A 27,037-nucleotide genomic window follows, 5' to 3' on the forward strand; every position below is an offset into this window, starting at 1 on the left:
GGAACGGGGAACCGGGGCCAATGGGAGCTTCGAGAGAGGTACCCGCAGGCGAGGGCAGAACGCAGAACCCTCTACTCCCTCCTCCTGCAGGGGCCGCAGGGACATGGTGCCGGCTGCTTCCAGGAGAGGTGCGGCGTGAGTCAAGGCAGGCAGGGAGCCTGTCTTAGCTCTGCTGTGCACCGCTGCCACCCCAGAGCCGCTCCAAGTAAGCAGTGTGGGGCTGGAGCCTGCACCCCAACCGCCTGCCCTGAGCCCCCTGCCACACCCCACACCCCTTCTGCACCCCAACCCCCTGCCCGGAGCCCCCTGCCACACCACAACCCCCTGCCCTGAGCCCCCAACTCCCTGCCCTGAGCCCCCTGCCACACCTTGCACCCCAACCCCCTGCCCTGAGCCCCTTCCGGCACCCCCCACCCCCTGCTGCATCCTGCACTCTCTCCCGCACCCAAACCCCTGCCTCAGCCCTACATTCATGGCACTGCATGCAATTTCCCCACCCAGATGCCCACCCCTTGGATAGACAGTGGGATGGAGAGAGAGGAAGAGGTGGGTTGCTAAAGGGGTCGGGGGAAGAGGGATGGGTGAACAGTGACAGATGCAGAGAGTGACAGCTCTGATGGGACAGAGCAACTTAAGGTTGGCAATTTTGGATGGACAGATTCCTGGAGGTTTCATCACATGACATAATCTTTAATTTTTACTTCCTGGAGACTCCAGGCCAAACCTGGAGGGTTGGCAACCCTAGGGCAGCTGCACACCTGGTTCCAGAACTGGCAGCCGGGTGCAGCGTGTCCTGAGTTTGCCTGGCTCACAGGAGCCGCTGCGGGCACGGTGGGGACACGCCCGGGGAGCAGGGGGTCTGCAGGAACTGTAGCTCGGAACTATAGGGCGCTGGCTTGTCCCCGGCCGGAGCACTTAGTGCAGTGCTCCGCCCGGAGCGAAGCCGCGCTGCACGCAGGAGCCGCATGGATGAGCCGGGCTGCGCGGCTCCGGGCACTCCCCCGAGCGGCCGGGAACAGGAGCCTCGGCCCCGGGGGTCGCCCTGCGGCAACTGGATGGCGACTCACCCTAAGGTAGGTGGGGGGTCGGTCCCCGGGGCGGACCTTACAGGGGCCCCGCAGAGCGCGCTCCCCGCCGTCCCAAGGCTGCTCCCCGCGGCAGGAGCCGAGGAGCGGGCCCCGCTGTGCAGCCAGGCTTGGGGTGTCCGGGTCCCGCCGCGGTGGGGCCCACACAAGCCCCCGCCCAGCCGGGTGGCTCCTCGGTGCTGCATGGCCCGGCCCCCCACGTGAAGGAGAGCGAAGCTGTCCGGACTGGGTGCTCCCCCAGCTGTTGACAGCTGGATCCCGCGTGTGGTAACTGAGTTATTGGGGTCCTGGTTGTGCATTTATGGTTTGACAGTTGAGGTCTGTAGCCAAGACAATACAAAATAAAATACGATATCTTCACTTATTTAAATAATATCTTTAGCGTGAATCTTGTCTCACGTATACCTGTTAATTTATCTTAAGCTGCTAAAAGCCTTATTTGAAAACGAAGATTGAATAGAGGGTTTCTGCAAATTTCCCAAGAAGTTTTGCTTGAGTTCTTGAAGGAATATTTCAAGCTGACAAATTCGATCTCAGTGTCCGGTGGTAACTTTTCACCACTAATCTTTTTTCTCACTCTCAGCCTCACCATTGAAAAAAACACATCCAGGAAATAAACAAAAAACAACTTGTGAGCTACCTTTCTTTAGGGAGGAAGGAGAAAAGGAGTACCCAACTACAATAATGTGTCAAACTGTGAGCATTAAGATCAAAACCTAGAGCAGGGGTGGGCAAACTTTTTGGCCCGAGGGCCACATCTGGGAATAGAAATTGTATGGGAGGCCATGAATGCTCACAAAATTGGGGTTTGGGTGTGAGAGGGTTCTGGTTGGGGGTGCGGGCTCTGGGCTGGGGCCAGAAATTAGGAATTCAGGGTGCGGAAAGGGGCTCTGGGTGGGGGGGGGATGAGGACTTCGTCTGGGGGTGCAGGCTCTGGGGTGGGGCTGGGGATGAGTTTGGGGTGTAGGAGGATGCTCTGGGCTGGGACCAAAGGGTTCGGAGGGCAGGAGGGGGATCAGGGCTGGGGTTGGGGCATGTGGGGAGGCTCAGGGGTGCAGGCTCCGGGCGGCGCTTACCTCAAGCGGCTCCCGGAAGTAGCGGCATGTCCCCGCTCTGGCTCCTATAAGGAGGTGCGGCCAGGCAGCTCTGCGCTGTGTCCCGACTGCAGGCGCTGTCCCTGCAGTTCCCATTGGCTGCAGTTTACGGCCAATGGAAGCTGCGGGGGCAGCGCTTGGGGCGGGGGTAGCGTGCAGAGCTGGAGCCCCCTGGCTGTCCTTACGCATAGGAGCCGGAGAGGGGCTATGCCACTGCTTCCAGGAGCCATGTGGAACGGCCTCTGACCCTGCTCCCCAGCAGGAGCTCGAGGAGGGCCGGATCTTGTCCACGGGCTGTAGTTTGCCCACCCCTGACCTAGAGTCTAGACAGACACACAGAGATAGTAACATGACTAGGTAAACAGAGATTTTATGCTCCCCTTATCTGATCTCTTTTCATTACTTATTTGTATATTATTAATTTGAATGGTGTTTCACAGGAAACTTTTTAAAAGAGCATAATTTCTGCCCTGAAAAGCACTGATTGTAAATTCCTTATGACACTGACCTTTGTCATCTTGGATGTCTGTAAAGCACCATAGGCCCCATGCACGCCAACAGAGCTATATAAATAATGAGTCTCCTGTTACTCTTCCTTGGATTAGTCAAACTGCTAAGTCTCTTTGTTGGAAGAGGAACTTGATGGATTAATGTGATTTTAATGTAATAAACTTCTTAAGAGTTTAGCATATGGAGAGACCTTATCTTACATTTTATAATCAGAGCTGTTGAAGAGTATTAGCATGTTATTTACTCCTTCTTGTAACATAAGAACCAGGGTCTCCCAGTGAAATTAATAGGCAGCAGGTTTAAAATAAACATAAGGAAGTATTTCTTTGCACAACCTGTACAGGGAATGTTCTGAAGGTCAGAAGTATAACTGGATTCAAAAAAGAATGAGATAAATTCTTGGAGGATAAGTCCATCAACGGCAAGATGGTTGGGGATGCATCCCTATGCTCTGGGTGTCCCTAAACCTCTGACAGCCAGAAGCTGAGACTGGACGATAGGGGACGAATCACTCGATAATTGCCCTGCTGAAGCATATGGCACTGGCCACTGTCAGAAAACAGGACACTGGGCCAGATGGACCATTGGCCCGACTCAGTATGTCCATGTTTATGTACTGTAGCAGAAATAGATGAAACTCAGAATCTTTCTCCACAAAAACAGCTCTGTTCCAGAAACAGTCAAGATTCTTTTAATACCTTTTTATCTGGGCCATGCGGAAATATAACTTTAAAATATTTTAAGAGGTCAGTATATTTATTGATGTTTAATCTTTCTGAATCTTAATAGCAGTTCTTTAAACAGGCTCCATACTTTCTCATGCTCTTTTGAAAGGTTTTATTTATCTGTACCAATTTGGCTTCTGCTCTGCATTCTTTGATTGCTGTTACATGTTGGTTTCAGCTCACAGAGATGATGTCATTGGATGTGGCTGACAGCACTCAAGTATATGCTGCGTTCTTAGTTTACTTGGATCTTTTAGAAGGTAAATCAGTGAAAGTATTTTTCTTGCGAGGCTGAGCAATCTGGGATATCAAATAAACTAACACATGTACTCTGATTTTTGAAGACCTACGTGCTAGTAGCACCCATTCCATGCTCTCGGTATCCCAAAATTTAGCACAGTAATCAGCTACACTGAACAAGGCGCGTGTGAGTGGTATTGAGTGTTTCAGGTATTGAGGAAAATGTAAAATGTAAATTTTGGCCCATGAGTTTGTTCAGACCTGCCATCATTAATTATATCTCTCCAAAGCAAATGATTGATCATTGTTTGAGTGAATGCTATTATATTAATGCAATTACAGCAATCCTGAATAAACATTTTTTAACTTTATTTCCCTGCCTGAAGGGATTGAGATCTGCTGTGTTATCACTATTCTAGCTGTTATCACCCACTTTCTCAGTATCTTAATATTTTTCAAATTTGGGTTGATACCAGGTTAAAATCTTACACTTAAGAGAACTGTGAAAAGAGATGCATGGATTTTTTTGTTTTTGAAAAACAAATACTTGAGTTACACCAGAGAAAGTTCTGGCCCCCATCATAGTACTGCTGAAGTCAGCAGAGCTATGCTGATTTACACCAGCAGAGCAGTGGTTCTCAAGCAGTGGAATGCATACCCCTGGGTGTACGCAGACATCTTCTATGAGGTACATCAACTCATTTAGATGTTTAACTAATTTTACAACACAGGCTACATAAAAAGAGTTAGCAAAGTCAGTATAAACTAAAATTTCATACAGGCAATGACTTGTCACTGTTCTATAGACTACATCAGCAGTTCTCAAACTGTGAGCGAGTTCATTTTAATGGAGTTGCCAGGGCCAGTGTTAGACTTGCTGGGGCCCAGGGCAGAAAGCTGAAGCCCAAGACGCACCATGCAGGGCTGAAGCCGAAACCCTAGTTTTTAAGTGAGGTGAAACTTGAGTTAAGCAAGACAACTCTGACTCCTGAAAGGGGTACAGTAGCCTGGAAAGGTTGAGAACCACTGCAGCTGAGGACCTGGCCTTTAGTCCCCTGTTGCTGTTTTATTAAAGAATTGTTCACAAGCAAATAGTTGGCACTTGACTGGGAAAACTTTGTGTCTTATGGGGAATACTTTGCATCATAGGTGCCGACTCTGTGGGTGCTCCGTGGCTGGAGCACCCATGGGGAAAAATTAGTGGGTGCTCTGCACCCACTGGCAGCCAAGCTCCCCTTCCCGTCCTCGCCTCCGCCTCCTCCCCTGAGTGCACCGTGTCCCCGCTTCTCCCCCTAGCTCCCAACGCTTGCTGCCGCAAAACAGCTGTTTCACGGCGTAACAAGCTCCGGGTGGGAGGAGCAGGAACACGGCGCGTTCAGGGGAGGAGGCGGGGAAGAGGCGGGACCAGGGTGGGGATTTGGGGAAGGAGTCCAATAGGGACAGGGAGGGGGTAGAGTGGGGGCGGGGACTTTGGGGAAGGGGTTGGAATGGGGGTGGGGCAGGGGTGGAGTCAGGGTGGAGCTGAGGGGAGAGGGGGGTCGAGCACCCACTGGCGCCAGCAGAAGTTGTCACCTATGCTTTACATAGGGGGAAAAATAAAGACCACAATAAGTTGACTTTCTTCCCAAATGTATACTCTCCTTTATGATGCAACCAGAGAGAGACCTGTGTGTTGTGCTTTGGTCCCTCTCTTTTATTTTCAGGTAAAAACTGGCATGATGTGACATGCATTGGACTAGCAGAACTCCAGCTCGTATGTCTCCGTGGGCGTGAGAGAGAAGCTGAGAATTTACAGGTTGTGGTGCCAACACCTGTCCACATGTCATTCACTCATCAGAGGTGAGCAAGTGATTCCAGAGTATTTGGTGCTGAATTACCAGAAAGAAAAAAAAAATAGAGAATGTAAATATTGATAGGGCAGCTAATAACTCCTATAAAGCTTTAGAAAAACATTCTCTGCCAAACAAAAAGACGACCCTCCCCCCCAAAAAAATGGGGGGCAGAGGAAAAACAAATTTGAACACATGAGCTGAGTTATTTCTAGTATTAGGAACATTATGAGGCTGGGATTTTTTTCCTTTAGCCTGATCAGTTTCTTTTGCCTTTTCCTCCCTTGAAATCATAACCCTGCAATGTAACGATTTCAACAGCAATTGGCTGTGTGTCCATTAAAAAATGTTTTGTACTATTTATAGACCTATCTGAAGTATTCATGGTGATCACCTCTAATGGAGTTTATATGGATAATTCTTTTGAAGTACCTTGAAGATGATGAAAAATGCTTATTTTCTACTGCTTTTGTTAGTTACTGAATCACAGGAATGGACTCTGTATTTTTTTTTAATTTAAATATAATCCTGGCCACTGTCTGTCTGAAAATTTGCTTTTACAGGCTGAAAACAGTTATATATAACTGCGTTTTCAGAGCTATGCTTTTGCATTAGATCTATGTTGGAAAGTGCTCTATAAACCCTTACTTTCACAGCTATACATACAATTTCTTGTGGTGCTCAAGGAAGGAAAAACAAGAAAGATGTGCTTTTCTAATGACATGGGTTTTGTAATGGAAAGTGTTTTCGGGGTTACTTTAAAAAGAAATTCTGTTCAGATCCAACTTTTTTTATGTTTTGGATGTGTTCTAATGGTTAGGTAAAATGTACAGTATTCTTCCCCATCTGATAATGGCTATCTTCTTTCTCTTCCTCTGCCCCCATGCCTGATATCCTATCCTATGACACCTCTAAGGAACTGTTTATCTAAAGCCCTGCATGGATACAACATTTGTATCCGCATCCGATCTGCATACATGGTCCACGGATATAAAGTGGATATCCTCAGATTTGCAGGGCGCTAATTGTCACTTTGGTCATTTATTACTGTGATGTCAGGGGAGCTGCTAACAGATCACACAGTTAATTGCACTTGATGTACAGTGAACTTCATTTATATGCATGCTCTGTGAATGTCTTTTTCGGCACATTTACATATTCCAGTGATTTTATAGATGACAGACTTGTCTGAAGCAAACAACCTTGCATTCCAATAGTAAATGTGTAGTAGGTTATCCTGTGGGTATCTCTTCAGCAGCAATAAATCTATGGCAGGAAATCTGTACTATGGCAACTAGTTATGTGGTTGGAAGTTTTCTAGTTGTAAATTAATAAGATTTTTCAATTACTATTCAACAAACCAATCATTTGGCTATTATGGATATGGTTTTAAAAAGAAATATTACAAAACGATATTGTCAGATGGCATGATGCTGCTCTGCTATATAATCACAAAGCTATTGAAAGAAAAGCTGGGAGACAAAGTATTTGCTACTGTTCCGCTTCTTGTGAAGGTGTTGATCATTTTCTGTGGGGAGGGATTTCTCTCACAGTTTTGGGGTTGGAGATAGACCCAAAATGGATGTGGGTAGTTAGGTAGCAAACTAGGATATTGGCTTTTCTCACTGTAGTTGTTTTCTGCATGCTGTCTCTTGTTTCCTACGTGTTGGTGGGATTCTACTGGAAGTGGAAACCTTTTCCTCCCTGTGGGTGGGCAGGTGTCTGCAATTCTGTGTCCTAACATGTATTTTATTGCAGGGAAATACAGCACAACATTTGTAACCCATCTTTGTGTCCCATTGGACTTTTCATTCATGGACTTTCTGAATTTGTTTGTACTGTGGTGGCACTGTTTGCTCTGTTTCTGGCATCAGTGTGGATGAAATCTTTTACTGGAAGGATGGTTGACTGTTAGAGTGAATGCATTACATTGATTAAAAGTACAGTTTGTGACCAGCTTTTGCTATTGAGTAAATATATAGAGTACGTTGTCACTAAAATGTGTTCTGGCTGAATACAGTTCTCCACTTACAGATGACTCCATTAAAGCTGTGCGTATGCCTGTCCCTAATGCTGGTTTAATAGCCATTGCTGATATCTGGCAGGAGAATGGTATGGATACTGCTGAACACAATGTAGATACATGATTCTTGATGTCTTCAGTATACAGTGACTGGTGTCTCAATGGTCACCATCAAAAGGAGCCAAATAGAATGACCTGAATTCTGTAAACAGCCACAGGAAAAGTCCAACAAGTGCATCCTTGGGGATGGAATTTCACAGGCACATCTTACCAGTGAGAATGCCTGCCCCCTCTTGCTGACACTGAGCAGCGAGAATCCAGAGGATTGTTTCTGGGGTACAGTAACTCCTCACTTAAAGTCGTCCCAGTTAATGTTGTTACATTGCTGATCAATTAGAGAACATGCTCGTTTAAAGTTGCGCAATGCTCCCATATAACGTTGTTTGGCAGCCACCTGTTTTGTCCTCCGCTTGCAGAAAGAGCAGCCCGTTGGAGCTAGCTGGTGGGGGCTTGGAACCAGGGTGGACCAGCAGCCCCCCCCCATCAGCTCCCCTAAGTTCCCTGTGCGGCAGCCACCCAGCAGGCTATCAGTTGCCTGTAGTTCAGCTGCCCCTCCCCCCACTGCCATGTGCTGCTCCTGCCCTCTGCCTTGGAGCTGCTCCCGGGAGCCTCCTGCTTGCTGTGCAGTGGGGGAAGTGAGGGGCTAATGTGAGGGTGGCCCCCTCCCCATCTCTATAGAGCAGTGGGGACACAACAGGTCTCAGGACGGAGGGAGCTTGCTGGCAGCAGCTGCTGTCTCAACTTGCTGATCTACTTAAAAAGGCAATGTACTTAGAGTGGAGTCAGCATACTTAAAGGGGCAATGTGCATCTCTCACTCACACACGGTGTATATCTCTGTCTCGCTCTGCCTCTACCTCCATTTGTGCTGCCTTGTAGAGTGTGAGGCTATGTTAACAACAATGCGTTAACCCTTGAGGGCTCAGCCGAGTGCTAGTTCGTCATTTAGCAGTAAGGCATTCCCTGGGAAATATCCCACCCTCTTTCACCCTCTGACTCCATCACCTCAACCAAGCTTCACAACCATCATTGCTGTGTACAGTATTAAATTGTTTGTTTAAAACTTCTACTCTGTGTGTGTGTGTGTGTGTGTGTGTGTATAGTCTTTTGTCTGGTGAAAAAAAATTCCCTGGAACCTAACCCCCCCTATTTATATTAAATCTTATGGGGAAATTGGATTAGCTTAACATCGTTTCACTTAAAGTAGCATTTTTCAGGAACGTAACTACAACGTTAAGTGAGGAGTTACTGTACATGGAGCAAAAGGTAATGCTGTGTGTAAGGGCTGTAAATAATTAATCTGTAAGTATCCCAAATGTCACTCTTTGAAAATGACTTTTCTATATGCAAAACAATAAAGTGAATTGTAAAGCTGGTTGGAAATGCAGCAGTTTGCAATAATGCTGATCCCTTGTTCTGACTGTCAGTTTAATGAGCTAACCTTGTCTTGTGTTAGTGCTGAAACCATGGTTTAAATTGTTGATTAAAGTGTACTGGCACTATAGCTAACTGAGCCTGGAAATGATAAGCTAAATAAAAAGAAGGTAGCAAATGGCTGTTGTTCACTTACTTAATCTATAAGAATCAGGTCTTGGAGCAGGTAGGGGTTGCTGGAGTGGTGACCTCCCTCTCAAAGCCACTTGAAAAGGTACTTGCCAGTGGCCAAAGCAGTTCTGCATCCGCAGATGTTTAGGCACAGAGCAGCTTCTTTGGCTGACTCAGTCACTGGAGGAGTGAGTCTTTAAAGGAGCCATGTTGACGGTGCAGTGGGAGTCACTAGTAAAAGAAATAACATGAATGATAAAATTGGATGATTTTTTTTTTTAAGCTAAAATTCTGAGCAGCATCTTAAACCTTATTTTGGGGATTTGATACTGAATTTTAGAGGACTTCATTTTCTCATGTTATCAAGTTTATGGCGTTAATTGAAATAATTTCATAAGGTAAAGCAGTACTCCTTAGAAACTAAGGCCACATTCCTGCAAGCTGCTCCAAGTTACCTCCCTGTAACTGCATGGAACCCAATGACTTACCCCTGGTCTATACTGGGGATGGAGGAGCAGGGGATCAACCTAAGATACGCAACTTCAGCTACGAGAATAACGTCGACTTCAGCTACGCATCTTAGTTTGACTTACCTTGCGTCCTCACGGCGTGGGGTCAACTGCTGCGGCTCCCCCGTCAACTTTGCTTCCGCCTCTCGCCGAGCTGGAATTCAGCAGTCGACGGGAGAGCGATCGGGGATCGATTTATCGTGTCTACACTACTCGCGATAAATCGATCCCCGATAGATCGATCGCTGCCCGCCGATCCGGTGGGTAGTGTAGATGTACCCTTAAAGAACTCAATACTACTCCTGTTGAAGTCAGTGGCAAAACTATTGACTTCAGTGGAAGTGGGATCTAATCAAATTTACTGCATTTCAAAAGCTAATCTTCTTACACAAGCCAAGAAGACTTGGGGCTGTATTTGGAGAGGATGGGCCCACTGTCTGAATGCTTAAAATTGAGCTTACTGAGGCTTCTGTGAGTAAATACTGTGACAGACCCAGACCAGTGGGGTACAGGAGTCTGGTAGAGGGAAAATATACTGGTCACTGGATGAGTAGTTTTCTGTTCCCTGAGTGACCAGAGCAGGGGCTGCACTAGAGTAATCAGGAACCTGCTAGAACCAGTTAAGGCAGGCAGGCTAATTAGGACGCCTGGAGCCAATTAAGAAGAAGCTGCTAGAATCAATTAAGGCAGGCTAATCAGGGCACCTGGGTTTTAAAAGGGCTCACTTCAGTTTGTGGTGTGAGTGTGAGGAGCTGGGAGCAAGAGGCGCAAGGAGCTGAGAGTGAGAGGGTGCTGGAGGACTGAGGAGCACAAGCGTTATCAGACACCAGGAGGAAGGTCCTGTGGTGAGAATAAGGAAGGTGTTTGGAGGAGGCCATGGGGAAGTAGCCCAGGGAGTTGTAGCTGTCATGCAGCTGTTACAGGAGGCACTATAGGCAGCTGCAGTCCACGGGGCCTTGGGCTGGAACCCGGAGTAGAGGGCAGGCCCGGGTTCCCCCCAAACCTCCCAATTGACCTGGACTGTGGGTTCTTCCAGAGGGGAAGGTCTCTGGGCTGTTCCCCAACCCACATGGAGAATCTCTGAGGCAAGAAAATCCGCCAATAAGCGCAGGACCCACCAAGATAGAGGAGGAACTTTGTCACAGTACCTATAGAACAAGATTCTGCTTCTTTCTGTCTTGTTCCACCCTCCAATCAAAAATACCTTGCTGGGATGTGGAGAGCCTGTTTTTAGCCCTGCTGAATTGAACAGTGATTTGCACAGTAGTAGGAAAGATCAGTCTTGTTTATGTATCTGAGAAGAACCTGTGGATTTTAGCCCATGTGGTCCCTTGGCTCTGCCATGTTCCCTATTTATCGCAGACAGACAGCTGTGTCCACCAGCGTATTACGTCTTGAGTGTCTACTTGTCAAATTAAATGTAACATCCCTGTGGCAGGGAAAACACCACAGCAGCCCAACACTGTAGCATTTAATTTCAGAAAGGGGAACTACGCAAAAATGAGGTTAGTTAAACAGAAATTAAAAGGTACAGCACCAAAAGTAAAATCCCTGCAAGCTGCATGGAAACTTTTTAAAGACACCATAATAAAGGCTCAACTTAAATGTATACCCCAAATTAAAAAACATAGTAAGAGAACCAAAAAAGAGCCACTGTGGCTAAACAACAAAGTAAAAGAAGCAATGAGAGGCAAAAAGTCATCCTTTAAAAAGTGGAAGTTAAATCCTAGTGAGGAAAATAGAAAGGAGCATAAACTCTGGCAAATGAAGTGTAAAAATATAATTAGGAAGGCCAGAAAAGAATTTGAAGAACAGCTAGCCAACGACTCAAAAAGTAATAGCAAAAAATTTTAAGTACATCAGAAGCAGAAAGCCTGCTAAACAACCAGTGGGGCTACTGGATGATCGAGATGATAAAGGAGCACTCAAGGACTATAAGGCCATTGCAGAAAAACTAAATGAATTCTTTGCATCGGTCTTCATGGTTGAGGATGTGAGGGAGATTCCCAAACTTGAGCCATTCTTTTTAGGTGACAAAACTGAGGAACTGTCCCAGATTGAGGTGTCATTAGAAGAGGTTTTGGAACAAATTGATAAACTAAACAGTAATAAGTCACCAGGACCAGATGGTATTTACCCAAGAGTTCTGAAGGAACTCAGATGTGAAATTGCAGGACTACTAACTGTCATCTGTAACCTATCATTTAAATCAGCTTCTGTACCAAATGACTGGAGGATAGCTAATGTGATGCCAATTTTTTTAAAGGGTTCCAGGGAAGACCCCGGCAATTACAGGCTGGTAAGCCTGACTTCAGTACCGGGCAAAGTGGTTGAAACTATAATAAAGAACAAAATTGTCAGACACATAGATGAACATAATTTGTTGGGGAATAGTCAACATGGTTTTTGTATAGGGAAATCATGCCTCACCAATCTATTAGAATTCTTTGAGGGGGTCACCAAGCATAAGGACAAGGGGGATCCAGTGGATATAGTGTATTTAGATTTTCAGAAAGCCTTTGACAAGGTCCCTCACCAAAGACTCTTAAGCAAAGTAAGCAGTCCTGGGATAAGAGGGAAGGTCCTCTCATGGATTGGTAACCGGTTAAAAGATAGGAAACAAAGAGTAGGAATAAATGGTCAGTTTTCAGAATGGAAAGAGGTAAATAGTACTGGGCCCAGTACTAACATATTCATAAATTATCTGGAAAAAGTGGTAAACACTGAGGTGGCAAAATTTGTAGATGATATAAAACTTCTCAAGATAGTTAAGTCCCAAGCAGACTACGAAGAGCTACAAAAGGATCTCATAAAACTGGGGGACCGGGCAACAAAATGGCAGATGAAATTCAGTGTTGATAAATGCAAAATAATGCACATTGGAAAACATAATCCCAACTATAATATAAAATGAGGAGGTCTAAATTAGCTGTTACCACTCAAGAATGATCTTGGAATCATTGTGGATAGTTCTCTGAAAACATCCACTCAATGGGCAGCTGCAGTCAATAAAGTGAACAGAATGTTGGTGTTGGGAATCATTAAGAAAGGGATAAATAATAAGACAAAATATCATATTGCCTCTATATAAGTCCATGGTACATCTTGAATACTGTGTGCAGATGTGGTTGCCCCATCTCAAAAAAGATAAATTAGACTTGGAAAAGGGCAACAAAAATGATTAGGGGTATGGAATGGCTGCCATATGAGGAGAGATTAATAAGACTGGGACTTTTCAGCTTGGAAAAGAGACGACTAAGGGGTGATATGATAGAGGTCTATAAAACCATGACTGGTGTGGAGAAAAGTAAATAAGGAAGTGTTATTTACTACTACTTATAACAAAAGAACTAGGGGCCACCAAATGAAATTAATAGGCAGCAGGTTTAAAACAAACAAAAGCAAGTATTTTTTCACACAACGCACAGTCAACCTGTGGAACTTCTTACCAGAGACTATAACAGGGTTCAAAAAATAACTGGATAAGTTCATGGAGGATAGGTCCATCAATGGCTATTAGCCAGGATGGGCAGGGACGGTGTCCCTAGCCTCTGTTTGCCAGAAGCTGGGAATGTATGACAGGGGATGGATCACTTGATGATTACCTGTTTTATTCATTTCCTCTGGGGCACCTGGCATTGGCACTGTCAGAAGACAGGATATTGGGCTAGATGGACCTTTGGTCTGACCAAGTATGGCCGTTCTTATGTTCTTAAAGTGTTCCAGAATTAAGGCCCCAGCCCAGTAAATCATTTAAGCACAGCTAGTTCCTGTGAAGTCAATGAAACTACTGGCATGAGCGTAAGTGTTTGCAGGACTGGTGCCTGAATCTTGTGGGTATTGTTAAAAGCTCTGATTTTTTTTCAGACTTTATAGAATGTTATTTTTTAAGGTGACAAACACATTTATAACCGAACAAGTCTTTTATTATTAAAAGTGATTTGTCACTTCCCTTTGTTAACTTTTTACATATAATCTTGGACCGTAAAAATCAATGAAGCCAGTTTCCCTCTCAGGTTGTTAGTATCGTACTGTTTGGGTTTCAAGCAGACAGGGGCGGCTCCAGGCACCAGTGCACCAAGCGCGTGCCTGGGGCGGCAAGCCGTGCCACAGGACTCTTTGCTGCTTTTTCAAATATTAAATTTCCTGAAACTGGTAAGTTGGTTAGCATCAAAATAGAAAGTTGTTAAAAATAAGTCAGTAATTACTATTTATACCACTATGAACACAAGTGAATTAAGTTGCTATAGTCTAATACAGATTACAGAAGTCTAGTTATTTCTTAGAGGGGGAGAGGGAGGTCTCTGAAGTCAATTAGTCTTAAATATTAAATGTTAAAAACAGACTTGTAGACTCCCCTGCAGGATCCTATGCCAAAATAAGGAGAGTGACTTTTTATTGTGTGCAATAAGGACAATTATCAGGGGGTAGCCGTGTTAGTCTGTATCTACAAAAACAACAAAGAGTCTGGTGGCACCTTAAAGACTAACAGATTTATTTGGGCATAAGCTTTCGTGAGTAAAAACCTCACTTCTTCGGATGCATCCGAAGAATTGAGGTTTTTACTCACGAAAGCTTATGCCCAAATAAATCTGTTAGTCTTTAAGGTGCCACCAGACTCTTTGTTGTTTTTGTAGATACAGACTAACACGGCTACCCCCTGATANACAAGAGTCCCCTTACTCACGATAACCAACGGAAAAGTTCTCTACAGTATTGCAGTCAGTGCAGCAGAGCATCCAGCCAGGCAAGCAAGTATTACGCCAAACACTGCTCCCAGATGCCTGCCTTGAAACCGGAGAGATGGATAGACCTTGGGCCAGTGTGTGTGTGAAAAGTCAGCCCTTCCAATCCCAGGCACTATGCCCTTGATCCAGCTTTGGCTTTCAAATTTGGGTAAAATGAGGCAACAGAGGAAGGTTAAATTCACATATGATAAAAATAGTCATTGTCCTTATTTATTTGGGCATAAGCTTTCGTGAGTAAAAACCTCACTTCTTCGGATGCATCCGAAGAAGTGAGGTTTTTACTCACGAAAGCTTATGCCCAAATAAATAAGGACAATGACTATTTTTATCATATGTGAATTTAACCTTCCTCTGTTGCCTCATTTTACCCAAATTTGAAAGCCAAAGCTGGATCAAGGGCATAGTGCCTGGGATTGGAAGGGCTGACTTTTCACACACACACTGGCCCAAGGTCTATCCATCTCTCCGGTTTCAAGGCAGGCATCTGGGAGCAGTGTTTGGCGTAATACTTGCTTGCCTGGCTGGATGCTCTGCTGCACTGACTGCAATACTGTAGAGAACTTTTCCGTTGGTTATCGTGAGTAAGGGGACTCTTGTTTCCAGCAGAAGTTTGGGTGAAGTGTTGATTTCTGTGTACAGAGACTAACATACATTAATTCTCCAGCCCTGACTTGCCTCTTCACATGCTTGGAGGGGGAGGAAGCTGTTCAGTTTGGTCAAGCTTCTGCTGAATTATTCATCCAGGCGCTATAAAGGATAGATTCAAAACCTACAGCTTGCATGGCATGGAAAGGTTATGGCTCATTTCAGCTAACTGGAGCCCTATACCATTTATTACAAACTGCTCACGGCACTCAGTGTTTTGTCTTTGCTTTTCAGACATTTTTTGCAAAGAGAATTTAATAGAAATAAACTTTATCTTCACCTCCCTCTTTGGCTTGTTGCACTGGTTGCCCATGTCCAGATTCCTGTAAGGTCTGTCCTGCTCTTTTGAGGATTTCCCTGAATATGGCTTGGGCAGCTAAGCAATTCTTCAGTTGCCTGGAGTCTACTGCTTCTTTCTCTGGCCCTCCCCCTCCAAAAAGAGAGAGCATGCACACTCCACCCTGCCCTCCAAAAGGACACTGTTAACTTGAAATCTAATTAGCATTAAATGAGTTTTAAAATAGTCTCAGGCATTATACCTGCCCCTTCTATTCAGAATCATGCCCATCACTGTCATGTCTATGCGTTAAATGAAGGGACTAGTATCTGTTGTGTGATGACACGTGAGCCTCCCCTGCTATTTGTGATTTTACTACCGTGTTTTCCTAATGTGTGAAAGACCCACGTGACAATAGAAACTGTGCTGAATGCAAAGTGCTGTCACATACGCGAGCTGGGGAAATACTTTGTCTAACCTCAGTGATGAGGATTTTGTCTCTTACTTGTAATGACAATAGATAAAATATTTTCACACACATGTGGAATTGAAAAAAATCAATGGTGTCTCTTTATTTTGGGTACTTACTGGTTAGTGATCAAAGGACTGGGTTGCAGCATGAGTGTTGTTTTGGGTAAACTGTTAAGCAGAGGAGTATGGCCTATTGGCTATAATTCGTGATTGGGAATTGAGATCTGGATAGTACTCCTGCGACTGCCATGTAACCTCAGTTGATGGTTCTATAAAATGGAGAGAATATCTACTTCACAGGTGTTGGGCTTAGTTCAAAGCCCTTTAAGGGTATGTCTACACTGCAGCCCAAGCTCTGGGACTCTCCCACCTCGCAGGATCCTAGAACTCGGGCTGCAGCCCAAGCCTGAACATCTACACCACAATTAAACAGCTCCTTAGCTTGAGTCAACAGGCATGGACCAGTCATGGGTGTTTAACTGCAGCGTAGACATACCCTAAGATCCTCTGCTGGGATAGGTGGTTTAGAAATGTAAACTGTTAAATGTGGTATTTTGTATAGCAATATCTTTTTCATGATGAAATCCAATTAATCTTGTACAAAGTAGATTGAAAGTATAGTTGGATAGGGGGGTTTGTGTGCAAATTTAGGGCCTACTTCTGGTCATGCTGACCTCAATAGGAGCAGGATCTGGTTTGCTGTGAGCATGCAAAGTCACAGGCATGAATTTTAAAAGCAGAGTTTAAGTTACCCTGAAAATTTGGTCCCTTAAATCTAAGAAGAGGGGAAACACCTCTTTTACAAGAAACACTGATGTCATTTGGGGGATTATCTTTATTGCTTTGTGCGATTATTTGCATTAGAGTGAATTTTCAGTACATCTTCACTCTTGCAGTGCTTCAGTTTCTCCTAGTTTTTCTGTCCTTGGATTTTTCCCATCCTAGTGCTTCTATTGAAGATGGAGATCTGTTGCTGGTGAAACCCCAAACCTTAGCAGCCTCTGTTCAACATTCAATGACTTTTCTTTATTTTATTTTATTTTTAAAAAAAGCTTGCAGGATATTTTAGCTCAGCAGACTTCTCACTGTGCTCCCAGCAGCACAAATGCTTGATTGTTCTATAAGCTCTCTTGGGGCTCCAACTGCCTTTCAGTTTTACTAGGCAGTCACTGGCATGAATCCCTTGAAGGTGGCATGTGTAAGGGTATCTGTTGTCGCTGAACCTCTGGATGAACAGGGCTATTCTGGAGCCTCAGGCACAAGTTAATTATGTATTGTAGTGCACAATTTCATTTTGGCAAGATGGGGTAAAACACTGCAATGATTTTGCTATTGTGTATGTGCTTCATTTACAAGACAGCATTCACTAATCTAATAAGTGGAGTTTATTAGTACAATGCATGCTGTAGAGAAAAACAGAAGTCATGATCTATGATTCTGACTTATTCAAAAACCATCACAGAATGTCCCCATCGTGAGTTAAGTTTGGTATACAAGTCTGATGTTGGAGCTTTTAATGTTGACATGTCAACAGTGACGACAACAGCCACCAGCTAAAGTTGCTCATAAAGAGCAAAAAATTCAAACCCCCTCTTGCTGCAGGTTAACCACAGCTCTATTGGCTTTGCACTTTTAGGCTACATCTTATTGAACTCTGGTAGTAGATTATATTGAGCCCCTTTAAAGTTAAAAACGAGGTTGGCAAAGGGTACTTCTACAGCTCCATTGGAGAGAGGTGATTGGCTTACAACTTCTGTCAGACTGTTACGTTAACTTTAATGAGTTGGAATTTCTGTGTTCCTTTACAACATCTGTCATTATGCAAGTAACTTGTGTGTCCTAGAACTAGGTGAGCTTTGTTTTTGGGAGAAGAATTTGGTCCAAAACAGCCAGGATATCTGAAGACTGAAGCCCAGTGCACCGGGTCTGTTAACTCTTATGTCCTTTGAAGAAGATAACAATGAGAAATCATAGCTGTAGGTAATGACCAGCTATACACAGTGCATGCCATCAGCATTGTACCATTGATACTGATGTATACTCGTGTAATCAGTAAATATGGAAAGACTGGATATTGTAACACCCAGGCTGTATGATGACTGATGGGTGAGAAAGGGGGAATCAGGAATATAGTGGAAATGAAGACCGCCTTCTGGCACTGGTTCAGATTAAAATAGTAGAGTAGTCAACATTCTGGTTCCTGTTGGTCCTGGGGGATGGATCATTTCTTGGAGTAGATTCATAGATTCTAGGACTGGAAGGGACCTCGAGAGGTCATCGAGTCCAGTCCCCTGCCCGCATGGCAGGACCAAATACTGCCTAGACCATCCCTAATAGACATTTATCTAACCTACTCTTAAATATCTCCAGAGACGGAGATTCCACAACCTCCCTAGGCAATTTGTTCCAGTGTTTAACCACCCTGACAGTTAGGAACTTTTTCCTAATGTCCAACCTAGACCTCCCTTGCTGCAGTTTAAACCCATTGTTTCTGGTTCTATCCTTAGAGGCTAAGGTGAACAAGTTCTCTCCCTCCTCCTTATGACACCCTTTTATATACCTGAAAACTGCTATCATGTCCCCTCTCAGTCTTCTCTTTTCCAAACTAAACAAACCCAGTTCTCTCAGCCTTCCCTCATAGGTCATGTTCTCAAGACCTTTAATCATTCTTGTTGCTCTTCTTTGGACCCTGTAGTAGGTCCTAGCCGGGGCTCGACCCTTCTGGACAGGAGGGGAGCCACACCGACTCACTGCTGTGGGAACAAGTAGTCAGTTAGTCCCGGAACTCCGGCTCTTTAGTGCAGAGTCGGAGCAGCCACAGTTAAAGCTCAGGCCCTTGACTGCAGGGGCTGAGCGAGCAAAGAGTTCAAAGCCCAGGCCCTGGATCAGGGCGGGGCAAACACGGTTGGCTCAGGCCCGGGTTTGCAGGGGCTGAGCGAGGAAACAGTTCAAAGCCCCGGCCCTGGATCAGGGCGGGGCCAACACAGTTAAGCTCAGGCCCTTGTTTGCAGGGGCTGAGCGAGCAACTAGTTCAGAGGCCAGGCCCTGGATCAGGGCGGGCCAACACAGGTAAGCTCAGGCCCTTGTTTACAGGGGCTGAGCGAGCAAATAGTTCAAAGCCCACGCAAGGCACGCCTAGGCTTGCTGTAGCCGAGTGTCGGGTGAGGGGGATGCCTGCCACCCGTGAGTGGGGGTGGCAGGGGGGAACGCAGGCCCACCCACTCCACTGCGTTCCAGCCCGGGGCCCTAACAGCGGTTGCTGCCGCTGCTGGTCAGTGGGGTATCCAGACCGCAACACACTGACATAGGCTCACATTCAGTTGCAGCCGGACCGGGGTCGGCTATCCCCGGGCCACTTCCGTGATCCCCCTCAGATCCTACCTCGCTCGTCGCGCCGGGCTCAGGCCAGTCCACCTGCATGGGCTCCTCTGGGCCGGGGCTCGGTGGCAGGTCCGGTAGCTCTGCCGGGAAGTCAGGCCAACGGTCCTCAGGCGGCTCCTCTGGGTAGCAGCAGGGGCGGAGGGGTTCGGGTACAGTCTCACCCTCGGGGTTGGTGGGGTGAGGCTCCCAGGGATTCTCCCAGTAGCGGGCGTGAACGGGCTCCGGCGGCCCCTCCTCGTAGCGGGCCCGGGGTAGCTCAGGCCAGCTAGGGTCTTCGACGGTCTCCTGGCCGGGAGCTCCCGGCCGCACGTCTGCTCCCTGTGGTGGCTGGCCGCCAACTGAGCTCTGGCGGCCGGCCTTTATACTTCCTGTCCCGCCCCTTGACTTCCGGGGGGCGGGGACAGGGGGTGGTGGTCCCACCCACTCTGGTGCCGGCACGTGGGCTCCCTCTTCTGGACAGGAGGGGAGCCACACCGACTCACTACAGACCCTTTCCAATTTCTCCACATCTTTTTTAAAATGCGGCGCCCAGAACTGGACACAATACTCCAGCTGAGGCCTAACCAGAGCAGAGTAGAGTGGAAGAATGACTTCTCATGTCTTGCTCACAACACACCTGTTAATGCATCCCAGAATCATGTTTGCTTTTTTTGCAACAGCATCACACTGAATCACACTGAGTACCCGAATAAGCAATGCAGGATTCAGCACTAAGGAATTAAACCATTAGCTTTGAAGTTTGGGACCTTGTCTTGAGGAACTGAGCATCCTCGGTTTCCTTCAGTCTCACTGGGAACAATATTTGAGGCTGCTCAGTACTTCACAAGACTGGTCGCTGCTGCTGCTGAGAATGTTGAGGAATGGAGGCAGTTGGAACTGTTCTGATGGGGTAAGCGGGGGGAATACTCCAGAATTTAATTCTTAAAGAACTGTTTAATGTTACTGGGCCCTGGAGAGAGATCAGGCTATATCTTGAGCACCTGTCAACAATCCTTGGGGAAGAACCATTTCTGGCTATTAAGAGAAAATTAAGTTGGGACTACTCTTTGCTCTTTCCATTAGAGGAGAAGGACATGGGAGATAAGCAAAGTGCAAATATGGGAAACAGTTCCCCGCCTATGAAGTTCCTGGGTGACGTTCTCTGGCCAGTATTGTGCAAAAGGTCTGAATAGATTATGATAATGGACCTTTCTAGCATTAAAACCTGTGAATCTTCCCAGCAGGCGTTGAGAATGAACTGGATACAGGTACTGAGCTATGCTTTCAATCTGGGGTGTGGTTTTTCAAGTGAAGTTGGAGGCACATTGGAAGACCTACAGGCGGAAGCCTGTACCACCATAGGCTCTGCTGTGGATAATTGAGCTCCTTTATCCCCTATGCTGCTAATATTCTACTTTTCCTAGAAGAAAAGGCCATCTGTATACAAGTAGTTTCAGTTAGAGATGTTTATAGGAGCAGAAACCCCTCATATCAGTGAAACCTTAACAGGACGTAGTGGTTTGCCTTTTTCTATTATCTAAGCTGTAGTCATGTTCTTTGAATAAGTGGACTAGTTCATACTGCTATCTTTTCATAGGCTCTTAAGTTATTGAAGTGAAGGCTTATTAGCTCTGCCAGATCTGGCAAACAAATATCTAGTAATATTTCAGAAGGCCAAAATGCAGAGAGGACATCTGGAGAGGGGCTGCGTCAGTTTTTGGCATTTCTTTACTTAGGGCCAACGATCCTTTTGAAATAGAAAATCCTTTTTGTTGTATCTACATTATTAAAAAAAACAGTGCAGTGTTTATCAGTCTCTTTGTTCATTGCAGATCTGATGTACATCAAATTCACAGTGCAAATCCAGATAAACATCTATTGCAGTCTAATTATCTTCCTACCGCTCTTATGAATGACAATGGCTGAAAAGGAACTTAATCAGAAATGCTGTATGTGATCCCAATAATGATGCCTTGAAAGGGAAACAGGAAACACATGTCTGCAGACTTCCTGAATTCCTGGGACTGATTCCTTTTTAAAGCTCTCCTCAAGATAATCTCCAACAGTGCTGCATTGCATTCCATCTAGTTGCTATACACTGTATCTTCCACAAGATTCAACAAGCTCCTTTTGGCCCTGTCTGCATTAGGAAAATGACCTGTTCCAGCGATGGGTCCCCCTGGAGCATCTTAAACCATGATTGAAAATGGTTTGTCTGGTAATATTGATTGTGTTGAAGAATGGCCCAGATGCTGAAAATGTCATGAAATTGAGCAAAGGAGGTGTTAGACAATCGGGAGGGCTAACGCTAAGGCCTATTAGGATGAGAAATATCCTCCCTAAGGAGTTAGATGGAGACAGGCCCATGGATTGTCTAGTCTAATTTTAAATAATTCAGACTACTCAAGAATAAACAGTAAGGAGCTCCTTCTGTGTTTGGAGGTAAGTAAAGACCACTCCAACCAACAGCACATGCTTCAATCTAGTCCCAGGGCTACTCTTAAAATGAGTATGAGTTTAAATTTCATGGGTCTTGAAATCCCTCTTGCAGCAGATGGGCACTACCACCATCCTGCATGGGCTGGTATTTCTCTAATAGGACTCTGGACACTACAAAATTATGTTAACCTAAGTTCTGTCAGCATACAGCCACCGCAGTAGTTAAATTGCTTTTGCATGTCCTCACTACAGTCCTTGTGTTGGCGGTGCGTGTCTTCACCAGGAGCACTTGTACCGACTGTACTGTCAAGTGTGGAGCATTGGGGATGGCTTCTGAAAGCCAGTAACAGTTGGTGTCTACACTGCGTTGACCTAACGACATCAACATTGACTCTGCCTCTCATGGAGTTGGAGTTATTAAGTTGGCGTAGTGGGGCAGTTATGTTGTCAGGAGCAAAATTTTAGTGTAGACATTTACATAGGTTGATGTAGCCTGCCTTTGTGTCCACCTAACTCTGTAGAGCAGACCAGGCCTCTGTCTACCTTCTGACCTGCTGTTGAATTCTTAATTGGCAGGGCAGTTTCCTGAGTTGTGCACTACTTTTAGGGCACATGTCTGCAGCAAAGATGAGAGAATGGGGCACTTGCTGTTATGTGCAAAATTATAGTGTTGAGGATGCCAGGGAGACCCCATAGAATCCTTCCTTAGCTCTAGAACACTCTTCGCTCACACACTTTTTATTATTCAGTGTGCTTCTGTGAAAAGGACACTTGTCACCCCTCCCTACGGCCGTTTGGTATGTCGTATGGAAAATTGCTCATCACGCTGTGGAAGGCCAGAGAAGAGCAGAACCCTGCAGTTCTGAAGGTGTCACTTGTAGTGGACCCTATTTCCGCATGCTCCAACCCACTTCAAATCATAAATGAGCTGCCTCTAGGTTAAAAAAAAATGAGCAATTCAATCTGGAGTGAGGGCTGGGTATTTTCCCCCTACATGCCGAACTGTGCTTGACATCAGCACTTTAGCTGGTGTCCCTGGGCCAATGATATACAGCTGCACCACCATGCACCCTGGCAGGGAGATCCCAAACTGAAAACCACTTGGCAATCAAAATAGTACTAACATATAGGGGTAGGAGAGCTCATTTAAGGTATTTGATCTTTAAGCATTTTGGAGGCAGTCCCCTTCTGCCCTACACATACAGCATCTCCTTGCGTAGCTGATCTCTGCTTTGTCACCAGTAGCATCTGTAGTAACACATGAGTGTGAAAATATGGCTTATGATCATTTAAATGTCTTTGCTGTGTGAAATGGCTGGCAGGCCTCCCTTTGCATGACACCTTCTGTGCGTGGGGCCCAACCGTAAAACCTGCAAGGAAATCTTTGTTTTTCTTCTTTAGTGAAACTGAAGTATGACTGATTTCTGCAAAACTCTGAGACTGCTAATAGAGCACTGGGAAGATCATGTGCTTAAAACATCATTTGGGCTTCCAGGCTGCTGCTTTATCCTCTGCCACTTCCTATTTGGAAGATAATTGGAGCTTGAGAACAGATGCATTTGGAAACACTCATTTTGAGCCAGTGTCTAACTTGCAGGATCTACATCTCTTGGGGGAGGAGGGGACTCAAAGGTACATCAAGTGATGGGGGCGTATGCATACTGTAGGGCAGGCCTGCACAACATGCGGCCCAGGCAGGGTGACCAGATGTCCCGATTTTATAGGGACAGTCCCGATTTTTGGGTCTTTTTCTTATATAGGCTCCTATTACCCCCCACCCCCATCCTGATTTTTCACACTTGCTGTCTGGTCACCCTAGGCCCAGGGGCTGCATGCGGCCTGCGTGGGCTCACTGTGCGGCCCGCAGGCGGTGAGTAGGCAAGCAGCGGGTAAGGGAGGAGGCAGTGGTGGGGGGGCAGTGGCAGGGGGCTGAGTAGGTGAGCCGGGGCGGTGGGGGGCTGAGGATGCAAGTGGCGAGTCGGTGGCTGACCTATTCTACTGATCTGGCCTGGCTCCCTTCCTCTCTCCAAGGGTTGCAGCTGTCTAGAGGTGCCTGCCTTCCACGCCTTCCTCATTCACACCTCATTCATTCAACAGGGCAATTGATTACAAAGTGGGGGCGGGGGAAGATCTTATTCTACTTCTAGCAAAAAGACATTTTTCTTTTACCTTAATTATACTACCTTAGGGGCCAGCTATAACATATTACCAAAGTTCAATACCGCTGTTTCAGGAGGGCAGCGCTGGGGAAGGAGGGTTTTTTCCCACGGGGCAGGCGGCGCTGGGGTGGGGCGGGTTGTTTTGGGGGGGCTGGGCGGTGCTGGGGGGGGGGGGGGGGGGGGCGGGGGGGCGGGTTTCGGCGGGGCCAGGAGGTTTCGGCCCTCAGCTATTTTCTTTGGAGTAATATGGCCCTCGCCGCTTTACGAGTTGTGCAGGCCTGCTGTAGGGACAGGTAGGCTCTGTAGCAATATCATGGACAAACTCTCCACACAAGGCTTATTAGAAAACAAGATGGTTTTCAGTGATGTCATGTACAGATGTTGCCACATCAATCATTTAAGTCAGGGGTTCTCAAACTTCATTGCAAAGGGGGTTGTGACACTTTGGGGTCCTGATCCACAGTTTGAGAACCGCTGATTTAAGCCATTATGCACTCTTACCCGTTACATGTCACCGCTCTAACGTCCTCAACTCTGTTGGACTAAACAGTTTCTCTTAGAGCCCTGTAGATTTGTGCTTGATTTTTGGATCCTAAAATGACCTTCCTTCCCCCACCCCATCCCTGGGACCCTTGATTCAATTAGTAGACAAGTAAATAGTCAACATATTATTCCTAAAATGAACTGAGATGGAAGCATTTCTTCTCTGTGTGTTTTCCTGGATTTAAAAAATAGGAAGCAGAAAGTAGTTGACAGTGAGTGTTAGTAAACTATTTGTCTTCCTCTCCCTGAAAGCTACCTTTGAGGATAATGGACTGGGTTGGGTGGCAGGAGATCTGACTTCATTTTTCTGGCTGTCACAGACTCACTCAATTTCTCTGTGCCTCAGTTCACCCATGTGTAAGATGGAGATAATGCTCCATTTCATACTTTGTCCATCTCGTCTATTTAGAGTGGAAGCTTTTCAGTTCAGAGGCTGTCTCGTGTGTGTACCGTGTCTGGCACAATTTGGCCCTCAATCTTGGATGGGGCCCCTCAGCGCTACCATCTATAAATGGTTAATAAGGTGGCAATGTAGTCAGCTGGTATGTACTGTATATAAGTGAGGGCACTACCTGTTAATATATTGATGAATCCAGTTCCAACAGGGGTCTGTGCAACTGGAGAATTTTAAAATCAAAATGAAGGCTAACTTTTCCTCAGACATTTAAATGCATTTAGCTCCAGAAATATAACCCCTAACAGGGCTGACTAGTGGGACTGGATCATAGGATTTTAGCGCTTACCTGAACTAATGCTAATCACTGTGTTGAACATGCATGTGTACTGAAGGCAAATAGTCATGTGCTTTACAGCATAAAAATGACTTTTTATAATGGATCATGGCTCTAGTAACTTTAAGGATAAGTTAAATGAAATACTATAGGCTCTGAAAGCTTTGTAAACAGAAAAGCCTAAGCACAGCTGATAAAAGAGAGAGCACTATGTTGAAAATGTAATGCTTTGTTCCCACTGTTCCTCTTTCCTGCTCTCTTAGCTTTCTGCTGCAGGGAGAAATGGGTTCTCTAAGCAGGATGGTGGTATCCATTAGGCAATAAGCAGTGTTGCCTCTGCAGTGCATCTGTGGGAAGGTCCTTTAAAGGTAGAGAATTCACTGGACAGCAGAAGTGTTCACGATTTACTGGCTGGGATGTCCTCAACCCTATAAATCCTGGGAAATAAGTGATATTGCAGTTTTTAGCTTGATGCTATGTTGAAATGATTGTGAATAGATTCCTAACTGACTATCTTTTTTTTCAGGCTCAGAGAGATCATGAAGAAAGCATGTATTCCACAAGATGAAACAGATTCCCCACTGTCAGTTATCCTGGCTATAGTTGAGTCAGATTCCACAGTAGTCTATTATAAGCTGACAGATGGTTTCATAATGCCAGACCCTCCTGATGATACTGAAGACATGGACAATAAACAGTGGAGAAAGAAAAGAAGGAAGCTTTTGAGATGACTTCGAGACAAAGAGGAACTGTTTCTTGGCCCCTAATTTTCAAATCTAAACAAATTCAGTAATTTGTGTGTGTAAATTAAAAAGTACAATGGCTTAACTGCTGCTTTGCAAATCTTCACTTGCTCTGGAGAACTCGGATTTCTTGAGCATGCTTCAAAATAAAATGATATGTAACATGTTTCAAGGACCTGACTTTTATACAAGGCATGTTATGTCCTCCTCCGTTTTTTTTTTTTTTTTTTTTTTTGAGAAGCAGAAGTTTTCAAAGTTTGTCCCTTCTTCACAAACACACCTACATTTGTGGTAATGGAAAGACTGAACAAAGTCAGACCTATGGCATAAGTTTTAAAGGTAAATATTTAAATAAAATAAGCTGTTCTTTAGTGTAGTGTGGTTGGAGTGAAGGTTTTCAAACACACACTTCTGCGTAAGTTAAAAAGACAGTGATTTGTCCTACTCATGGCACCAAGAGCATTTAAAATATAAATTTCACCTTTTTGGCCTCTTACTGCTATATTTAAAGCAAAATAGAGTAGGTTTTGTCCAGGAATATTTTCTTTTGGTTTAAATGTTTTGCAACTGGAAAAATGACATCACTATAATGACTATGATGATTCCTAAGGCTACTAGAACAAGGCATGGACCCGTCATTAAAGCCCAAGACAGTGGTTCTCAACTTGCGGCCCAGTCAGAACAGAGCTGCAGCCCATGTGACATCCTCAGGGCCATACAGATAGTATTGGATGCAGCCCACAACGCTAAATAGGTTGAGAACCATTGGCCCAAGATAAGGTTCAGCGACTCCTGCAATCTAACCATAGTGGCCAGTCACTAAGGTCCAATCTACATAAGCAAATGTACATGTCAGTAGATACTTGGAGGACTAGCTTACTATATGACAAAATTAAACACATGGGTTTGTTACCCATGTGAATGAAAATGGGAGAGGAAGCAGATTGAAGATCAAGGGTTCAGTAATGTGTTAACTGTGTCCGGCCCTGTCTACGCAGCCAAAAACAAACCATTTTATGAGAAATTCAGACACCTTTTGTGTTATAACATGATCTCTCAACACAGTAAATTTTTCTGTGTGAATGGTTCCTTATTTTCTTGCCTCAGTTACCCCATTTTAAATAGGGGTTCTATTACCTATTTTTAATTGGCTAATCTTTAGAGTCTTTTGAAGCTGAAGACAATGCCTAGGAGCTACTAATTACACATTTTTTCTGTACCACATAGACTGCTGCAGCTGGTGTGCCAATTGATGCACCAGTCAGCCACTCTCAACACCGTCTGACCATTACCTCCTAGGGG

General features: G+C 45.3%; 1 protein-coding gene across 1 annotated transcript; it reads left to right on the top strand.

Annotated features, from left to right (window-relative positions):
- The first annotated feature begins 934 nt into the window (after window positions 1–934).
- On the top strand, window positions 935–25,895 carry TSEN15 (tRNA splicing endonuclease subunit 15). The gene is made up of 4 exons (XM_034780030.1): window positions 935–1,073; window positions 3,593–3,674; window positions 5,358–5,493; window positions 25,519–25,895. The coding sequence occupies exons 1-4, from the start codon at window positions 966–968 to the stop codon at window positions 25,721–25,723; spliced, it is 531 nt and encodes a 176-aa protein (XP_034635921.1). The 5' UTR covers window positions 935–965; the 3' UTR covers window positions 25,724–25,895.
- Window positions 25,896–27,037: the final 1,142 nt, after the last annotated feature.

The sequence above is a fragment of the Trachemys scripta genome, chromosome 8 (assembly GCF_013100865.1).
Source record: "Trachemys scripta elegans isolate TJP31775 chromosome 8, CAS_Tse_1.0, whole genome shotgun sequence".
NCBI classification, from domain to species: Eukaryota; Metazoa; Chordata; order Testudines; family Emydidae; genus Trachemys; species Trachemys scripta.

What these genes read in the sequence shown, in the direction of transcription:
- TSEN15 (XM_034780030.1), top strand. Translation starts at nt 966, where the DNA reads ATGGATGAGCCGGGCTGCGCGGCTCCGGGCACTCCCCCGAGCGGCCGG. An exon ending in GGATGGCGACTCACCCTAAG is followed by an intron (nt 1,074 to 3,592) that starts GTAGGTGGGGGG and finishes TGTTGGTTTCAG; the next exon opens with CTCACAGAGATGATGTCATT. An exon ending in ATGTCATTCACTCATCAGAG is followed by an intron (nt 5,494 to 25,518) that starts GTGAGCAAGTGA and finishes CTTTTTTTTCAG; the next exon opens with GCTCAGAGAGATCATGAAGA.